Source organism: Pomacea canaliculata, linkage group LG6 (genome assembly GCF_003073045.1).
Source record: "Pomacea canaliculata isolate SZHN2017 linkage group LG6, ASM307304v1, whole genome shotgun sequence".
Taxonomy (NCBI): domain Eukaryota; kingdom Metazoa; phylum Mollusca; class Gastropoda; order Architaenioglossa; family Ampullariidae; genus Pomacea; species Pomacea canaliculata.
The window spans coordinates 28,555,399-28,573,130 of NC_037595.1; the positions used below are offsets into that span (position 1 = coordinate 28,555,399).

Here is a 17,732-nt window from a genome sequence, read left to right on the forward strand (position 1 = left end):
ATGCTCCTTCCACAATGACATCCTGCCGGGAAAGCGTCTTGCAATATTCTCGTTCCCTACTTCACACATTCGCACAGATGCATACAGGGATGTCATTGGTCAACCACTCACCTAGCATCCTTCATCATCAATAAGTATAAACGAACAAAACTCAAAGGACGTGTAAGTTTATTATTATCATCATCATCCAGGAGGCCGCTCGAAAAAAGTTTCTAGTTGAAGCCTGCAGAAACGGTGGATGATTCAAGACACACTGCGAACAGTGAATGGAATATAGGTGAGGTGGCAGGTAATGAGAGCAGGCTCGGGATAGTTTAGTCGTTAAGTGGGAGGTTATGTCGTCATCGGCAAATACGTGGAGGAAAGACATCACCATCTCGAAGGGTGTGGTACCAACACAAGTATCGTAACACCATGTAAAAACAATCGTGTACTTTACGGATAGGCCGTACTTTGAGCGATAATTAGGAAATTGACACGATAATTGCAATATTTGATACACCCGAGATTTTTCTGCAAAATCAAACACCAAGCTCGACTTGCAATCATGTTAGTCCCGCTAACTCTCGTAATAGTCATTTGAAATTCTCTCCCCTGTTTACTTCTCTCCCTTTGACTAGTCTGCAGTCACTAGAAGTGGAACAAAAGGTCAAACTTTAAAGATTATCAGTCCGTTATCGTCTCGAAAACAGCGCTGATGACGCAGGCGGACAGGATGCACCCTGGGTGACGGGAGAATGCACCCTTAATGGACGATGGGAGAGCAGGGTGGCCAGGGCCGGCGTTTCGCCACTTCCACTTCAAACCGCGGCAGATACAAACCAGTCGGGGGTCCAGTCTCCTCCCAGCGTGTGGCTGCCACTTCACCGGTCACCATGCTGACCCTCAGACACAGGCCGCACGTGAGGAACTTCATCGCTGAGTTCATCGGCACTTTCGTTCTCGTGGTCAGTATTTAAGATCGGATGTTGCTCTGTAACAGTACGCAGTACTAAGCACGACATTTCTCGGTTTTTGTTTAGTTTTGTTTGCTTCTTTCTTTGTCCCAAAACTTTATTGTTCGCATGCATTATATCTATTGAGTGCAGAAACACAGATTATGACAGATTGAGGTTGAAGATAAACGGGGATTTGACCTATTTATTTTATTATACATCATACCTCATGCATTCACTCGAATATCGTTACCAGCAGTTGATATTATCGCTCCTACAGCACAACACTTGTTATACAATATACATGATGCTGCACAGCTCTGGCATGGGTCATTGCTGACCCCATGACTTTCTGATCAAATAACGGTCATTAAGACAATAGTAGCAGAAACAACATCAGCGGCAGTAGTAACAGGCGGCAACAATAATAAATGATAGAGTAGCTGTGAATTTTTTTAAAATTATTATTTCTTTGAGATGAAACGTTCGTTGCTAGAAAGAGTATGAGCTAGGCTTCAACTGACAAGGGAGAAAGTTGTTGTTTTTGTTGTTGTAGGCCTATGGTACAGGCTCTGGAGCCCAGTACATCCTCAGCAATGGCACCAGCGCCACGGCCTTGTCCTCAGTCTGCACGTGGGGGATCGGCGTTGCCATGGGGATCTATGTATCTGGCGGTGTGTCAGGTAAGGCCCTCCCATCCTCAAACCCATCAAGGAAACCTCAAGATCAGCAGTTGACTAAAATCCAGACATACAAGCCTTCAGCTACTTTTCAATTTTTTGCTTTTTTTTGTTTAAGGTCTACCCTAGTGAACAACTACAACAATAATTACACTTTTTAGTAGTCCGAAATCCTGGGAAACAGGCCAACACTGAACTATACACAAAACAGTCAATCAAGATATATAAATACATATGTACAGGGTTATTCAAAATTGTGTTAAGACTTAAATTGTAGAAATAGTCTATTCTATTAGCATAATTTTGACTGACCCTGTGTCTATGTATATTACTGGAGTGCAGTCGCGTGGGGAAAGGGAATATGAATAGGTGGTCTCCTCGTGCCAAAATCTATTTTGCCCCACTCTCCCTTTTCACAATGCTTGAATGAAAATAAAGTATTAATTAAAATAAATTTATGTTTTCATATGTGTCTGCTCTCGTTTAATATTTTCATATTAACCCCTAACTTTTCACCTCACCATACTTTTATATTAATAGTAATTATTGGCTTAGTTCTCTTCAGTCTCGTTTGTCTTTTACAAACATGAACAAATAGTATTGTTGTAACTGATGGTGATCTGGAGCCTCAGGTGCCAAAACCTCTTAGTACACCATCGCTGGGCTGAGCCGTACAAGACGATACTAAACACGAGATGTATCTTTGATAGCATTTCCCTGTATCTGAGTAAACAACCTTCCCCCCGTTCTCCGTTCTTGACGTGCAGACCGACACCATCAGTCCACAGAGCAAAGGGTTAACATCAGAAATATTCAGAGACAAGCTTATCCTGCAAGGTTACAGCCAGTGTGTGTCCGTGGACCTCAAGGTTTTGACCCTACTTCTGTGCATGACGATGTCTCTAAGCTTGTATCTAACGACAGGACAGGAGGATGGTGTTTACTCAGATTTTAGTAACTAGTGTTTTGAGTTCCTATTTACCCTGCAAACTTGACAACCCTGCTGACCTTAGCTTCTCGAGGTCTGGGTGAAGGCCCCCGCTTCATCCCTCGCATACTCCGGTCGAGAAAAAGAAGTGATGTGGCTGTACGAAGAGATGTAGGACTTTTCTGAACTTCTACTGACCTTATGCGCCAGTCAGAATGACAAGAATATATATATTTCTTTCTGTAATTGTGTATCGTAGTGTGCTTGCTCTACCTCCCTTTTTCTTATGACTATATGCTCAATATCTTTTCTTCTCTTAAAAAGTCTTCTTAACAAGAAGAATACGATCAAATGTTTGATCAAGTTTGGCAAAGATTTTATTAACCGACATGTAAACAGCTGCCACTTTCTGATCTGTACTTTCATGCAGTCAGAAAGATGGAATACAATATCACTTCAGACCAAATACACTCCATCCTAACTTTCAGCTGTTGCCCTCGGGCAGTCTCCACAAAGTGCCATGAGCGCGGAAAAACTGTCCTTCATGCCAGCAGCAATCGCCATCCTAAATAAATGGCAGAAGGACTCGCAGACCTAACAAGCAAAAGAAAAATTTCTGTCTTGGACAGACAATAAAGTCTGATTTGATTTGAAACTTTTCGCCAAACTTCATACATATTTTTAAGCCAAGAATGGCCATAGACTGCGTGTGTGCTACTGTATTTCTTATTTTGCAAAACGAATACAATCTTTTGTTTATGCGATAGAGTTACTACTGGGCTCAAGCCAGCAATATGAGGGTAAACAAGATTGTAATTGTAGACCTTTAACTGATCACACGACCGCTTTCAAACCAGTAGATCACGTAGGCTTCACGTTAACATGACGTAGTTACGTCTGTGGCGCAGGAGGCCAGCTGAACCCTGCGGTGTCCGTCGCCTACGGCGTAGTCGGCCGCCTGCCGTGGCGCAAGGTGCCGGTGTACGTGGCTGGCCAGTATCTGGGCAGCTTCTGCGCCTGCTGCCTGGTCTACCTGGTCTACTTCGGTAAGGTAGTCAAGTGGTAGATTAACCAGTTTCCTTCTCTACCATTCCTTCATGATATATATAAATGATATTCTACAGCGGCAACAACGAGCTTTGTTCATTTGGTGATAGTTGTTGCGTGTAAACAAAATAAGAAGCTGAAAGACACAAGCATAGACAGTTTTGCAATAGAGAAAAAGGGAGATGATTTGTTTGGGAGATAACGCTCGTTGTTGACATCCATCTTCTACAGAGGCCATGGAGAACTTCGACGGTGGAAGCCGACAGGTGTTGGGCCCTAATGGCACGGCCGCGATCTGGGCCACATACCCTCAGCCCTTCGCCAGCGTCTGGACAGGATTAGGTGACCAGGTGAGAGGGCATATAGAAAACCATGGTCAAGGTGTGACTAGTCTGATATTTCAGAGAGCAGCTATTTCCGGAAAGCTTTGTACAAGACTTTCTGCCTGTCCACTTTTCACACCTCACACTTTCCACTATTTCTCTTCAAATACTCGAAAAAAATGTCGCGTTTTTCTAAAGATGTTTGTGGACGACGACGACGAATTATTATTACTTTCATTTATGTAAAAAGGGAGATACGAAACGTCCTCCAGGTCAACAACCATGATGCACTACTTGATAATTGTTTCATCCTCTTCCTCTTACAGAAGCGTCGTCTGTCGGCAGGTTTTCAGCACGGGACTGCTGCTGCTGTGCATGATGGCCATGTCGGATCCGCGCAACATGATGCCCAACAAGGGTCTGTATCCCATCGCTAACGGTCTGCTGGTCATCGGCCTCGGCCTCTCTTTCCGTCTCAACTGCGGCAACGCCATGAACCCCGCCCGCGACCTCGCCCCTCGCCTCTTCAGCGCTATCGCCGGCTGGGGCCTGGGGCCCCTCAGGTGCGTTTTATGTTCTGTAAAACGTTTGTATTTGTATTTGTATTTTCCATTCCTAAGATCGCCCACAAATATGTCCATGGCGCTGTAATAAACTCCCGTTTATATGACCAACAATAAGGCAACAAATATGGAGATATAAATATGGCAAAAGTATTCACCACTTTTAAAATTATTCTTATCATCCCAATTAATCCTAACTTGAAAGTTTTATTCTGGTTGTTATTTGGCCAATTTTCGTCATTATTGCTTCTCCTGTCACAACAATTGGAAACCAACAAGAAACCAGTTAAAACACAATTATACTTAGGTCCGTTTATAGTCTATGGAAAAGCATCATCATTATCACCATCTGAATATCCATCCATCAATCCATCATCGATAATCATCCACCATCATCAATCAACAGCAACATAGGAAATGTCATATACTTGGGTACGACAGACTAGACTCTTTGTGTTCTTTTTGCAGTCTTCGCAACTACAACTGGTTCTGGGTCAACATACTGGGCCCTCATGTCGGCGCAGTGGTAGGGGCGCTGGCGTACCAGGGCTGTGTAGGACTGCACTGGCCCCAGGGGTTCGATAATGACGAGAAGCTGGTGGCAGGCAGCAGCGACCCACAGCCGCTCAGCGACTTCGTGAAGGACGATGAAGCCCCAGTCATCACCGATGATGGCCAATGGCAACATGGCAGCCAACCAAGAATATAAAATAATATGAGGAACGGGACTGTCCCGCCCCATTAGTGTAAGAAATTGGCGTGGTGCTAGAGACTTGTTGAATTACAATACAGAGTCCTCTGTAGACTTTAGAGTCACAGGTTTGGGATGACTTAGTTATCTGTTATCATCATTAATAGGTGGTACAGTATCTGTTTGACTGGCAACATATCTACCTGATGTGCTGTTTCATAAAATATTCCTTTTTTTTATAATAAAGTAAATTTGTCCTTAAGAAATAAAATTAGGTCAACGTTACCGGCATCAAAAGTCGTCTACAAACTTGAACAATTACCTTTTACGTGTATTAATACCATGCAAACAAAAGTGGGGATGGAGTAGATTTTCTCTCATACTTACCGACGCATTTTCTGAAAAATAAAGAAGCAAGATAGCATTCAGCTTTACACAAAAACAAGCAGTCAAACAAAATTTTAAAAGTGCTTTTAATGGATGTTAGTGGCTTTTAAAAAATATCCTAAATAGTTTTGACGCGAGAATTATAGGAAAGGTACAATTCTGTTATCCCTATGAGACAAGATTACAGTAAATAATAAGTAGTATACATACCTTCAGGGATAGGCAGAGGACTTGTTCTGTCACCGAGTATTAGGAACGATTCTCATCAGGATATACACGGCGGATTTCAGAGGGAAAAAAAACTGAAATAGTCTTTGCTGTACAAAAGCAATTGCTAAACAGATATTTACAAAGGTACTGGAGTTGTGAAGTATCTCTCATGTTTTATGGTTCAGGCTTCATCAAATTTTCCTACATTGTATATGTATTTCAGCAAGTGGCTTAATAAGCAAGCAAGATGGCGGCCTGCTTGCGTCTCCTCAGAGATGTCTTGAATGACGGCAGAACGGCAGTATCCATCCTTTAAGGGTATCTTTTGTTTTGCTTGTCTTACCCTTTAAGGACACGAGGGAGTCAAAACAAACGTATGCTGGCGTATCCAACGAAAACTCAACTTTCAGCTGACAGACATTGCATCCCGTGTTCTGTGAACTATATCAGCCGGGATAAAGCCATACTCCAGCCAAGCGCCATAATAAACTGTCAGCTGATCCATTCAAGTCAAAATATTTTGTGTATTGGTGGAAAGATCATGTACAGAATATGAAATCACAAACTTTTATTATGTGCATTTAATTTTTTTCTTGAAAAATCATTGAATGGCAATGTGCATGTCTGCTGTTTCTTGTGGAAAATAATATTGTGGACATTGCGATTCTAACCTGTTTGGCTGTGTAGTTATTTGACATCGCAATTAGTTTTAATAAACACAAAGGAAGCTGTGAAACTCGTGTGTGTGATGCACATAAAAACGTGTCTGTTAGACAGACTTGGCAATGCCATATGCTCTCTCTCTCTCGACGCATTCGCAAATGCACACTCTCTCCTACCTGACAATTTTGATCCTGCTTCACTCACTAACTCTTCAAACTGTAATTTATTGTCAAATTTTAATCTATCGCTTGAGTCAAGTGTTTTCATGTATGGTGTCTGTGTAGTAAAATAGTGAAACACTTGTATTCTTGATGTCCCATAACATGATGGGCTGACTGTTCATGTTCAGCAACAGAAACACCACATCAAGAGTGAAGAGGGAGATAAAAATTACGTTGCCAGCAACACTTTTACTGGTGCTTGTGCACATTCACACATCATCACATTCTGCTTTATTTATTAGATATGAGCAGCAACAAAATCCTTGAGTTATGCTTCACGATATGTTTCCTACCTTCATTGTTGTTTTCACCTGGCTTTTCATCAATTTTCTTTACTTCTAGCTCAGTTCTACAAGAGACCATGATTGTGTTCAGTGTCGATTTTCCGCTGTCTGAAGCATTTGAAGCAAAAGAAAAGATTAGTTTAGCTACTACAATTTCTACACACATATTCTGATGTTCACAGCCACAACAAGAACTGTAGTTAGTCATATAGCCGCAGTCAAAGGACACTCTTTTGTCATACCAGCAGTTGCCACTCAACACGCAGCAGACAAATCTAATTTATTAATTACTTTCAGTGGTTGGAAAAATCTGAAATGCATTGCACATGCACACATACACTCAGGTGACATGCAGGCAAGAATGTACACACACACTCAGCCCTCACTTCATGAGACACTTTAAAGAATGCTGGCCACTAGCCTGAGTTTCTCACCTGCCTTTCCGTCTATCCACACCATCTTGGGAGCATAATCTGTATGCAGAGTCAAATTGATCTCTTTGCCCTCAAACAGTGTTTCCAGTCCAAACAAGGGTCTGTCTTGGCACTTTAGTTCTACAGACTTCTCTTCAGATTTGAACTAAAATAAATGAAAACCATGCAAATTATTTAGGTAAGCAGCCAAATGCCTTCAACATTCAATATAGGTGGTGGTTGTTGGGGGAAGGGGGGAATTGGTCTTTCAAGTCAAGCCAGCAGCTAAGGGTATCTCATGGCAAGGCAGCCAGCCCTATGATCAGATGCCATATGCAGAGAAAGAACAGCGAGCCCGAGACGAGAGCTGAACCCAGGACAGCCAACCTTCACTGTATTGGCGACAGGCGCTAACCGTAACAGGACCGCCTATTTAATATTAGTGTGAACAAAAAAAATTCAAATATATATATATATAAACTCCTTATACATTTTCAGTACCAAACTCATTTAACATTATATCTATGTGAGACAACAAGCGTGGATTTGATCCTCTGATCTATTGTGTACGATGCTGCCCCCTGCCGACCCTTATGACAGTCATGTGAGCGCCAAAAATGTGCAATGACAGTATATAAGTTGTTGCTGCCACCACCGCCATCACCACTACTACCATTACCATACTACTACTACATCTACAAATCACAGCCACAAACCACTCACAAAAGAGAGCCAAAGAGAGGGCTAGAAATAGATGTTTGGTAGTAGAACTGAGCTGTAGTCACTGCATCTATGCTCATAGCATTCCCTTTTTCTCAACATGAGAACTCAATGAACTCTTCGTTTTGAGACTATTATTATTAATAATGTCTTTGTGCTCGTATTTTTTACTTGTAAAGCACCTTTTACTAAAGAGTTAAATAAGCACTTATGTTTTGGTATTACCACAGCCAGGCCCGTTCTTAGCCTCCGCGGAGCCCGAGGCATAAGGCATGTGAGGGGCCCTCGACGCCACGGTTTTAGTTGGAAGCTAAAGACACTTTTTCCATATTAATCAAGCCCCTGACGACTACCAAAAGCCCTAGGCAGATGTCTCGTCTGCCTGCCCATATCATTTAAATATATTATTTACCATGAATCTCTCAGGCCACTATTTGAGGGATACAAAATCAAGCACAATTCTGATTTATCATATACTAGCAGGGATACCCAGCCTTACCCACACAATTCACACTGTCCAAGAATTGATTTATTTGGCAAACTCTTCCAACTGTAATTTTACTGTGAAATTTGTACCTGTATTTATTTGAGTCAAGTGTGTTCAGTTAAGTAATTGCCAGGTACAGCTTCAGCACACACACACTTGCCTGTATACATTTAATATATGTAAACATGCATAGTCTGTAACAAACCTCAAGAGAGGAAGCACCACACTGGTTGTTGCTGCTGTTCTGTAGTCGCACATCAAGGGCATAGAGTGTGATACTAGAATCTGCTTGCAGTGTGCAGTGACACATAACAGAGGGTTCTGTCAGGACATCCACATGTTTCTCACTATTTAGCATCAGATACACACGTGCGAAGGTTATGGTTCGGTTTGTGCAAATGTCTATGACAGTATGAGCTCCTTCACCATGATCTGGATCAACTGTAACATACAAATATTGTTATTAACACTCTCAAAGAAGACTGAAATGAAATCTAGAATTGTGAGGACAGGAGGTACAGATAGAAGTTCCTTAGCCTGGTGCCCTAAAGGGGACTAAACAATGTGGTTCACAGTGATTTAAATGCAGGGAATGTGGACAGCAGAGCCCATCATACTCTTTCTACCCTGACTTTACCTTTGACAAGTTAGGTATTCCTCACATATAGGTGAGCAATCATCAATCATTCTATGCATAAATATGAACACTTGACACACACAGAAACAAACATACACACAGACTTATTCCTGCAGGACAACAAGGTAGCAAAAAGTGTGACACTTGTTTTTTTGTTTTTTTACCTTGACAGGTTGACAGCTCATGTTGGACAACAGGGGCAGTGAAGGAAGAAATAAAAATTGTAATACTGGTGGAGGCGGTGCCAGCCATCATTTAACTCATCTCACTTCTTTCCTTCACTTTTTTTTCATCCCCCTCCCTAAACTCTGCCTTTCCCTTTCAAAAAAGCTACTGTCTGAAAATTTGTACAGGTTTCAACTGCACCTACACTCACACACACATTCCAACACTCTACTTATTTATAAGATAAATAATGGGAAAAGTGCCTTTGATATATAGGGTTTCAAAATACAATCTAATAATATAGATATAACCTGCAGATATCAATGATCTCAGTATGGTCTCAACACAAACAGAAGAACTTTCAAATACCTGGTTTGCAGGATTTTTTGAATGCAATGAAAGGTGTCACACGATCTTTTTCCATAGGAAGAGGATTCACTCTAGGCAGATGTGCAATTTCATGTTTTCCACTGACAGCATCCAGAATCTGTGCAAACACTTCATCATATTCCCTTTCTCTCCCAGAATTGCTTCGCAAGCATGTCATGTTCATGGCATCAGTGTTGATGAATTCACATGCTGGTGCATTACTAAAAGAACTTGAGATCAGTTCACCAACAATTAATCCCTCACCATCAGCAGCACAACGTTCTTTTTCTTTTGAGTGACCTGCTTTGATTGCACACCATCAGAATTTCAAATTCAACGAACTGGATACCGCACTGACTAATACCAAGTACAACATCTGAAAAAAAGAAAGATGTTTCAAAAGTGAATACACTCATCACACATTTCACCTTGTTAAAAGAGCTGGAGTATCTAAATGTTGGCTACATTTTTTAGCAATAACTCAGACCACTGCTGTCACTGCTATTTTTACACAGAGGTTTACTCCAGAATAACTCCAGTAACACAGAGCGTTACACTGAAAGAGCAAACAGATGTTGATCAAGGTTATTTCAAGACAAAACTTGCTTTGCAGCAAATGATTGTTTGTTTTTAAAAAACAAAGTTTTTTGGGAAAAAGTATGAAATAAATAAACGAATTTTTCGTCTAAAATGCATAATTTGACAATGAAACCTGCCGGTATGTAAATGGTTCTTTGCAACCTCAAAAATGAGAAGAATGATTGAGAACATGAATATGCATCATTTGGCAAATGTATTCTCGAATAATATAACAATACTTCTCAACACACAGATAAAACCATTTTCAAATGGCGAGTAGAGGCATAAGAATCTGATATTTTCACCAAGTTGTGTGAAGTGTAGGGGAGTTGAGAAGGGGTGAGGGGCGGTAAATCAACAACACGATACACTCTGAAAGTCCGAAAGAGATGTATACATGTACTTTATCATAGGGCTCAAAGTCTAGTTCTACACCTTCCTGGTGACTGACTTTAGGTCACTGTGCGTGTAACAATGCATGGATGAGAAATAGCAGTAGTCATGTGATTTGTCCCCTCCCCCACCCTCAGTCCCTCGTTCATATATCTGAAATCTCCATCCCTGTAACCATGTTGTGCCGAAAAACAACGAACACTTGCCTTTATGGCAAGATATATATATATATCATTCACCACTTTAAATGTCGAGTACTGCTTGTTTTCTGTCTTGGCGCTTTTATTTATTGCATCTTTTACATGCTGGTGCTAAATTATTCGACTTACTTTGCTGTGAATGTAAAAGGTGTCGTTGTTGACTAAGCTGCCCATGAGGTTGATTGCAAAGTTTTAATACAAGTTTGTGGTTTTATCCATCTGAGACATTTCTCCCTGTCATGAAACGGTCTTGGAAATGGTATGAACATTACCTGTCCATTTATAACTCTTTCAGGGTACCTAGAATAGGCGTTACACAAACCCCAAGAGCATCTTTTTACCATGATTGATTTGTTGAAGTCAAAGAACATACCAGTACCAGACTCAGTGCTTGTCTCACAATAGGTAAACTACCTCCTTCGAAACTTTCTCCCGCAGATTCTCCAAAGTCACGATAATAAACTACATCGGGTGGACCGTGTTATCTTAATACAAAGCTCAATAGCTGACAATAACAATGTTTAAAAAGTGAACGCACCAGTGACACAGTTCGTTTGGTGAACAGAACAAGCATAAATGTCTAAGCACGCTGACTATACTCATGGTGTAATTTCTTGTATTTATGAAAGTATACTTTACTGTTGTCTTAGAGGTCACTCAAATATCATCACATAAGATTCACCTTCTGCTGTGCTAGCCACTGTTCTTTTCAATGTGACCTTTCATTGCTGTTTATCAATTGTATTCGATGACATCTTCACTCTTACATAATTCCGATTTCCTCATATAACCAATTTTCAAATAAAAAGATATGCAGCTGGTCTTAAGGCCCTTAACATTTCGATGTACTACAATGGCATCATACTATCTTACTCTTACTTTAGGTCAGTGTTTCAAACGTTTAGGGTTTGTCACAGATGAATAGGATCATTCACTAAGATCTGAGAATGAGCGTTTTGGTGGTGAAAAAGGTGGATACTTTACATGCCTGCTCTTTAGTCGGACTGGCGCTCCTACTAGTTATAAAGTGAGAGTAAGACATATCAGAGTAAGGCGCATTTAACAACATTAAGATTTTGTTGACAAAATGCTTAACTACAGGCCTACTTGTTAAGAGGATCGCTGCTGCTGCAAGGAAATACATCAAGCTGCATGCACGCTCCATCCTGGTGTGCAGGCTATCTGGTTTATAACAGTCTGCGGATGTGTTGCCGGCCTGGGTATGGGCACTGTCATTGCCAAGTACTTCACACACCCACGTTCACATACAAGGATTTAAGTTGATTTAAGGATTTCCGGCCTGTCGCCTTTCCGGCTGAAGAAATATATGCTCTATAGAATAGAAGAGTTAGCAAATGAAACTCGCCAAACCTGGCTAAATACCCTTCTTCTCTTATTAAGCTACACCCCTACAAATATATCTCCATGCACAGAAAAAAATCAACAGCACGATGGACTTCACGTTGTTAGTCCCACAGTTTACTTTTAAAAAGATGTAGTAATGATTTTTTCGGTGTTGAGGGATAACGCTTCCACCAAATGGCGCTTTCACACTGAAAAGGTGGAGGGCGGGGGGGGGATTGTCAAGGAAATGGCGCTCAATGAAGTTAACAATTCAAGGCACAATCTAACGTAATGCACAATTAATACAACGAGATACAAATTTAATCTTGGAGGCATTGGCTGTTTACAGCCAGATATTCTCTCTCGTACAGCTGATCTTGCCTTAAGGGGTCGGACAGAAGCGTGAAGATTTGGTACTCAGTGCTTTAGAAATTACTGAATGATGTCCGGAGACGATAGCGATGATCTCGACGGTTCCTTTTCAACATCCGTGTCTTAGGCAAGATATCCAAGGTGATGAGCGGATAGCAGCATTAAGGTGATGGAGGGCAGTCAAGTGTTATCTCAAAATTTTTCTGCAGGTCTCTCTAGAAAACACCTTTATAAATGTATTCTTCATTTTAAACTCTTATCTAATAAGTCAAAAGTACATATCTTGCAAGACTAAAAACAGAATCGAACGTGGACTGAAAACGCACCTCTTCCATATACATTACTTTTAACACCCTTGCACATAAGGCTAGTCCTTTTTCACACCCTTTCCTTTTGGTATATTATGTTACACTCAGTTCTTGTTATTTGGTTCCTCATCGCATTTTCTGTATTTGATTTTATTCTTTATTAGTACTGTTGTTTATTCTTTTATAGTTCATAAATTATTTGTTTTCCTGTCCCTTGGTACTGTCCACGTTTTGTTCTTGTTCTGAGATGCTAAGAGCAAACTCCTTAGGAGTGTGAGTAGGCGCTTTACAAATTTTGCATTTATTCTTCTTCTTAAATTCAAGAAAAGAAAGTGCATCTTTGGAAGCATTGTTTCTCCGTCAGAAATGTCTAATTTGCTAATGGTCCTTAATCTTTAACACAAATGATGTCACAAATTTGCTGCCATGTCCAAGTGTTCTTGCACTGGCTGTGACCTTTGTGAGCATCAGTTTTAAATTTTTCCATCCCTGCATACTTTAAGAAATAACAGCATTCTCTTTTAAACTGTCATTCATTTTAAGCAGTCAAACATAGGTACCACAAAGAACTATAGAACAAAGTGTTTGAAAAAGCTATATCACTCCTCTCAACTTTTTTTTAGATTGACATTTTTACATTTCAAGAAACTCTTGGGAAAAAAAAATTACAGATGTTATTTACAGTCCATTAATTTATGTTTAAATCTACATAACTTTGCTGTTTGCATGTTGTTTGCTATAACACAACAAATAACAAAGCAACCTTGATTATCAATTCTTGCAAAACCCTTCAATGAGAAGCTTTCATTGTAAAGGCTGATTTTTGTTTTGTGCACCACGCAATGATTGTATTTATTTGTTGTTAACCTTATCAATATTGTCTGTTGGCAAGAATTTGCATCATGCTGTGGATAAGTTAAAAGAGATTTGTTTTCCTTCACAAAGTCAAGGTTGAGAAAGATAAGTCAAAATTTATGCACAACTCAAAAACCACCATCATCAAAATGTTTTATGTCCATTTACTGGTTAAGTGCAACATGAAGTTTCATATTTTCATTTTTACAATGAGGCAAACTGTAATTCTAAGGTATAAATGAGCGACCACACCGTGCAATCTTTAATTAACAAAGTTCACTTTCCTTATAGGCTTCATGAGAAACTCCAGCAGCCATTAATTCTCTGGACTTATTTGCCAGATTAAAAAATAATAATAATAAAAAAAGGTAAAATGACAACAGAAAAACATCAGGCATTGTTCTTCGTATTAAAACTATTTTTGCAAATAACATGAACATTTTCCGATGAACAGTATCATTTCTCTTTTTGTTTCTGGGTTCTTTGTTGTCTTCGCAAAGACTGTATGTTCTTTGTCTTTGCATATACTTCCTTCATGACAGTCTGGGCCTCATCATCATCAATTGTACTCCTGTACTGCTTCATGAGGTCAAAGCGCTCCCAAGGTTTGGCAAGTTCCTGAGCTCGCTTGTAGAATCTTTCAGGGAGGCCCAAATCTTCCACACCTTTCAGATTCATTCGCTCCCATCTTTCATGCCAAGGCCTACGATTTAATTTGACCTGTAAAGCATACAAGTGGACAATTTCTATTGGTCTTATAGATCTGTGGCTAAGAATAGTTGCAACATTTATAGACTATTGGCCTTGACTGGCTTCAAGCTTTCTGACAATACAAGTGGATAAGGTTGTACCATTATCTCTCTTCTTCTCACTTATTCTGTTTGTGCACATAATGAACTACAAGCGACAAACTGGAAGTCAGTCTAGTCTTCCTTCAAATGTAATGTAGGTCTTTGAATCCAAGTTATCATGACACAGACTCATAAACCAGAAAAAGCTGTATTACAGAGTGACTTACTTTTAATGGGTTGAGAGGTACAGCAGCGCCTTTTGGCAGAGGGACAGGCTCAAAGTCAAAGGGTACAGTGCTGTATTCTTGTGGAGCATCTCGCAGGTACATCAGCTGATCATCCAGTCTCTTCTCCAGCTTCAGCGTTTCAATCTTCAACAATGTTGGGTTGTAGAGCTCAAAGCGGATCTCCACACCTGGAACAATAAAGAAAATGATGAACGCAATCATTCTCAATCAAAGGAGAATACATAAAGCACATAGGTATATTGCTGCTTTGAAAGAAAAAAAAGGAAACAAAACTCAGATAGCAATAGCAATCATTACTCTCCATTGCTGATCTTGAAGACAGTGCATTTTATTTCAACCACAGGACTGTAAAACAAAACCAGCATGGATCCAAAAGATGAAATAAAATGTGTAAGGATGCACAAACCTTGCCCATCGATTACATTTCGAAGGATGAAATTTGCCGACAAACCCTGTCCTTCACGATAAATACAGATCCCAACAAAGCGTCTCTGCTTCCCTGGTGCACTTTTATCAGCCACTGTTACTGCCATGATGCTGCCTAATCATCAGATGCAGAAACGAGATTATATAGACATATATACCAATAAAAGTGGCGAAGAGCAAAATATGTTATACTACTTGATAGTGATTGGCTAGGTTTAAAGCTCCCAATGGGTGCGGCTGTATAGGATCATTGTAGAAAGCTAGCCTTTCAAGGGATATATAAGGGCAGAGCTAAGACGGGATCAGACAGAACAGACGTGCGGCAGATAAAGAGAACTTTGGATGAGACAGCCCCGACTTTACAGCCTTTGATGGCGTGACGCATCTGTGGCCACTGTTCAAGCCCACAAATTAAAAGGTTCTACACTTGCTGGCTAGTTCCTGCCTCTGTTCAAGTGTGTTGCAGAAAGTTGCTGTCACACCATAGCACCAAATACACCATCACTCTACTACACTAATACCTCACATTTTTTACATTTTGCTTTTAGTCAGCCTTTTACATATACACTATAAATCCATCTAGGCAGGCTCTAAGGGTTTTACAAAGCCAACATACAGTAATAACTGATAGGGGCAACAAGGTCAACAATTCTAGAACTGAGAAAGTATCACAAAGTAGAGAACATGAAACAAGAGGTATATTAAACATGCTTCTTATTGGAAGTGCAATTGTACAAAATCCAAAATCTAAACTTGTACTAATGAAGGCCCATATTTGTTTTTGATTCATAAATTAGAAACAAAAATGACTACTTTTAACACCAATGGCTAGAAAAAAAAAATGATTGTCTTTAAAAGCTATGTCATTAGAGTGATAATATTTCTGCACAATATCTTCACATATATATGTGTATACTTTACATACATATATATGTATATACTTTACATACATATATATACTTTACACAGATACATGTATATACTTATATTAATGCAAATATACTCATGAAATTGTTAGGCTACTGACATTGTAAGTATATGTCTATGTAAGTGGTTAGGAGGACCTGTGAGAGAGGGAGAGAATGTGTGCATGCAACATGTACACCCAAAGAAATCTATACAAAAATAATTTCAAAAGAAGAGAAATACACACCAACAAAAAATTCAGGAATGTTGATGACTTCCCGTCTCCGATACATGTCCTGGCGCTCTAGTTTTTCCAAGATACGATCCCGAGACAATATATCGGGTCTTGGCATAAATTCTGGCATCTTTTCTCTATGCAGATGCAAAAAATTACGACATAAGTCTCCACCGTTGTTTATAAAATTGTATAACCAAACAGTAATCTGAAATAGAAACTCTCTACCTTGCATTTGAAGCAAAAAAACTCAAGCCATAGTCTCACATTTATATTCTATAAATTTTATATTTAAAAAAAGTGCCACGGGTTTACAATCTGCTATGAACTGGGATTTCACGTATACCTTAAGTTCTGCAGCAAATCTGATGATGCCTCTACATCAGCTACTGAAGACTCTACTTCTGGGTTTCTTTGCAACAGAGATCTCCGTTGCTTTTCAACATCCTCATTCAGAAGGTAGTTTCTTCTAGGCCTCAGTTCTCGTGCACGCCTTGCTTTAGTGTTGCCATAGACATCAGGGGTAATGGGTTTTGTGTGGATATAAAGTGCACCAATACTGCATGCTGGAGCTGTTGATATAAATTGTTAGCTGTAGGCATTAAGCCATGCTTAAAAAGCAAGTTTAAAAATTATAATGCGATTAAACGTGCAAAGAAGTTTATTTAATCTTCATACTTGTAAGGTAGAGAGGTTTGAACATGTAATTGTATGACCTGTTTGTCTTTGGTGGTACAAAAACATGCATTTCCAAACATCGTTTACGATATGAATGACAGTCATAACGCGTTCAATCTTAAGTACATCAGGCTATTCACTGTTAAAGAGCGCGTGCTTAAGATATTCTTCTCAATGAATGTATATCGTCGCTCTCCTCCCCCAATCTGATTGTAGCGCTACAACGATTGCTGTTAGGTGGTTTTATTTTGACTGGAGACAAATAAGAAATTATATTCATAATGATGTCTACTCTGCGCAAAGGCTAAGTTAAATTTACAAATAATAGAATTCAATCGAAAAATCACAAATTTCGTACTTTCCAAAGGAAGTTTCCCCACTTTCCAAGCACAACCTCTAAAAATCTGCACGAGGACGGCCATTGCCCACAACTTTTCAACCTTCTTGAACTGTATGAAGATAACTCGTGATAGAATAAGGAGATCACAATAACTGTACTTGTCAGCAATTACATCGCCAAAACGTTGACTTTTCTTTACAAGAAATAACAATTAAAGGCTTTTATAGTTATTGAAAATTAAAAAAAGCTTTTATTCTCATATCAACACGCAGAACCTAGAATTGAAAAGACCACAGTAGTATCCGCTCTTGTGTGATAGAAAATCGCTTTCATC

At 39.8% G+C, this 17,732-nt stretch overlaps 3 protein-coding genes across 3 annotated transcripts; 1 reads left to right on the forward strand and 2 right to left on the reverse strand.

Annotated features, from left to right (window-relative positions):
- Positions 1 to 138: 138 nt before the first annotated feature.
- LOC112566211 (aquaporin-7-like) lies at positions 139 to 5,221 on the forward strand. The gene is made up of 6 exons (XM_025242233.1): positions 139 to 947; positions 1,492 to 1,618; positions 3,452 to 3,589; positions 3,822 to 3,940; positions 4,259 to 4,476; positions 4,945 to 5,221. Exons 1-6 carry the CDS (start codon positions 756 to 758, stop codon positions 5,183 to 5,185), a joined length of 1,035 nt encoding a protein of 344 aa, XP_025098018.1. The 5' UTR covers positions 139 to 755; the 3' UTR covers positions 5,186 to 5,221.
- A 246-nt stretch (positions 5,222 to 5,467) lies between these two features.
- LOC112566213 lies at positions 5,468 to 12,137 on the reverse strand. The gene is made up of 6 exons (XM_025242235.1): positions 12,003 to 12,137; positions 9,724 to 10,099; positions 8,758 to 8,993; positions 7,367 to 7,511; positions 6,942 to 7,040; positions 5,468 to 5,565 (listed from the first exon to the last, which is right to left on the reverse strand). The coding sequence occupies exons 2-6, from the start codon at positions 9,905 to 9,907 to the stop codon at positions 5,486 to 5,488; spliced, it is 744 nt and encodes a 247-aa protein (XP_025098020.1). The 5' UTR covers positions 9,908 to 10,099; positions 12,003 to 12,137; the 3' UTR covers positions 5,468 to 5,485.
- Positions 12,138 to 13,910: 1,773 nt separating this feature from the next.
- On the reverse strand, positions 13,911 to 17,688 carry LOC112566670 (39S ribosomal protein L19, mitochondrial-like). Its single transcript, XM_025242967.1, has 6 exons — positions 17,417 to 17,688; positions 16,727 to 16,952; positions 16,393 to 16,517; positions 15,220 to 15,354; positions 14,793 to 14,980; positions 13,911 to 14,494 (listed from the first exon to the last, which is right to left on the reverse strand). The coding sequence occupies exons 1-6, from the start codon at positions 17,478 to 17,480 to the stop codon at positions 14,231 to 14,233; spliced, it is 1,002 nt and encodes a 333-aa protein (XP_025098752.1). The 5' UTR covers positions 17,481 to 17,688; the 3' UTR covers positions 13,911 to 14,230.
- Between the last annotated feature and the right edge of the window lie 44 nt (positions 17,689 to 17,732).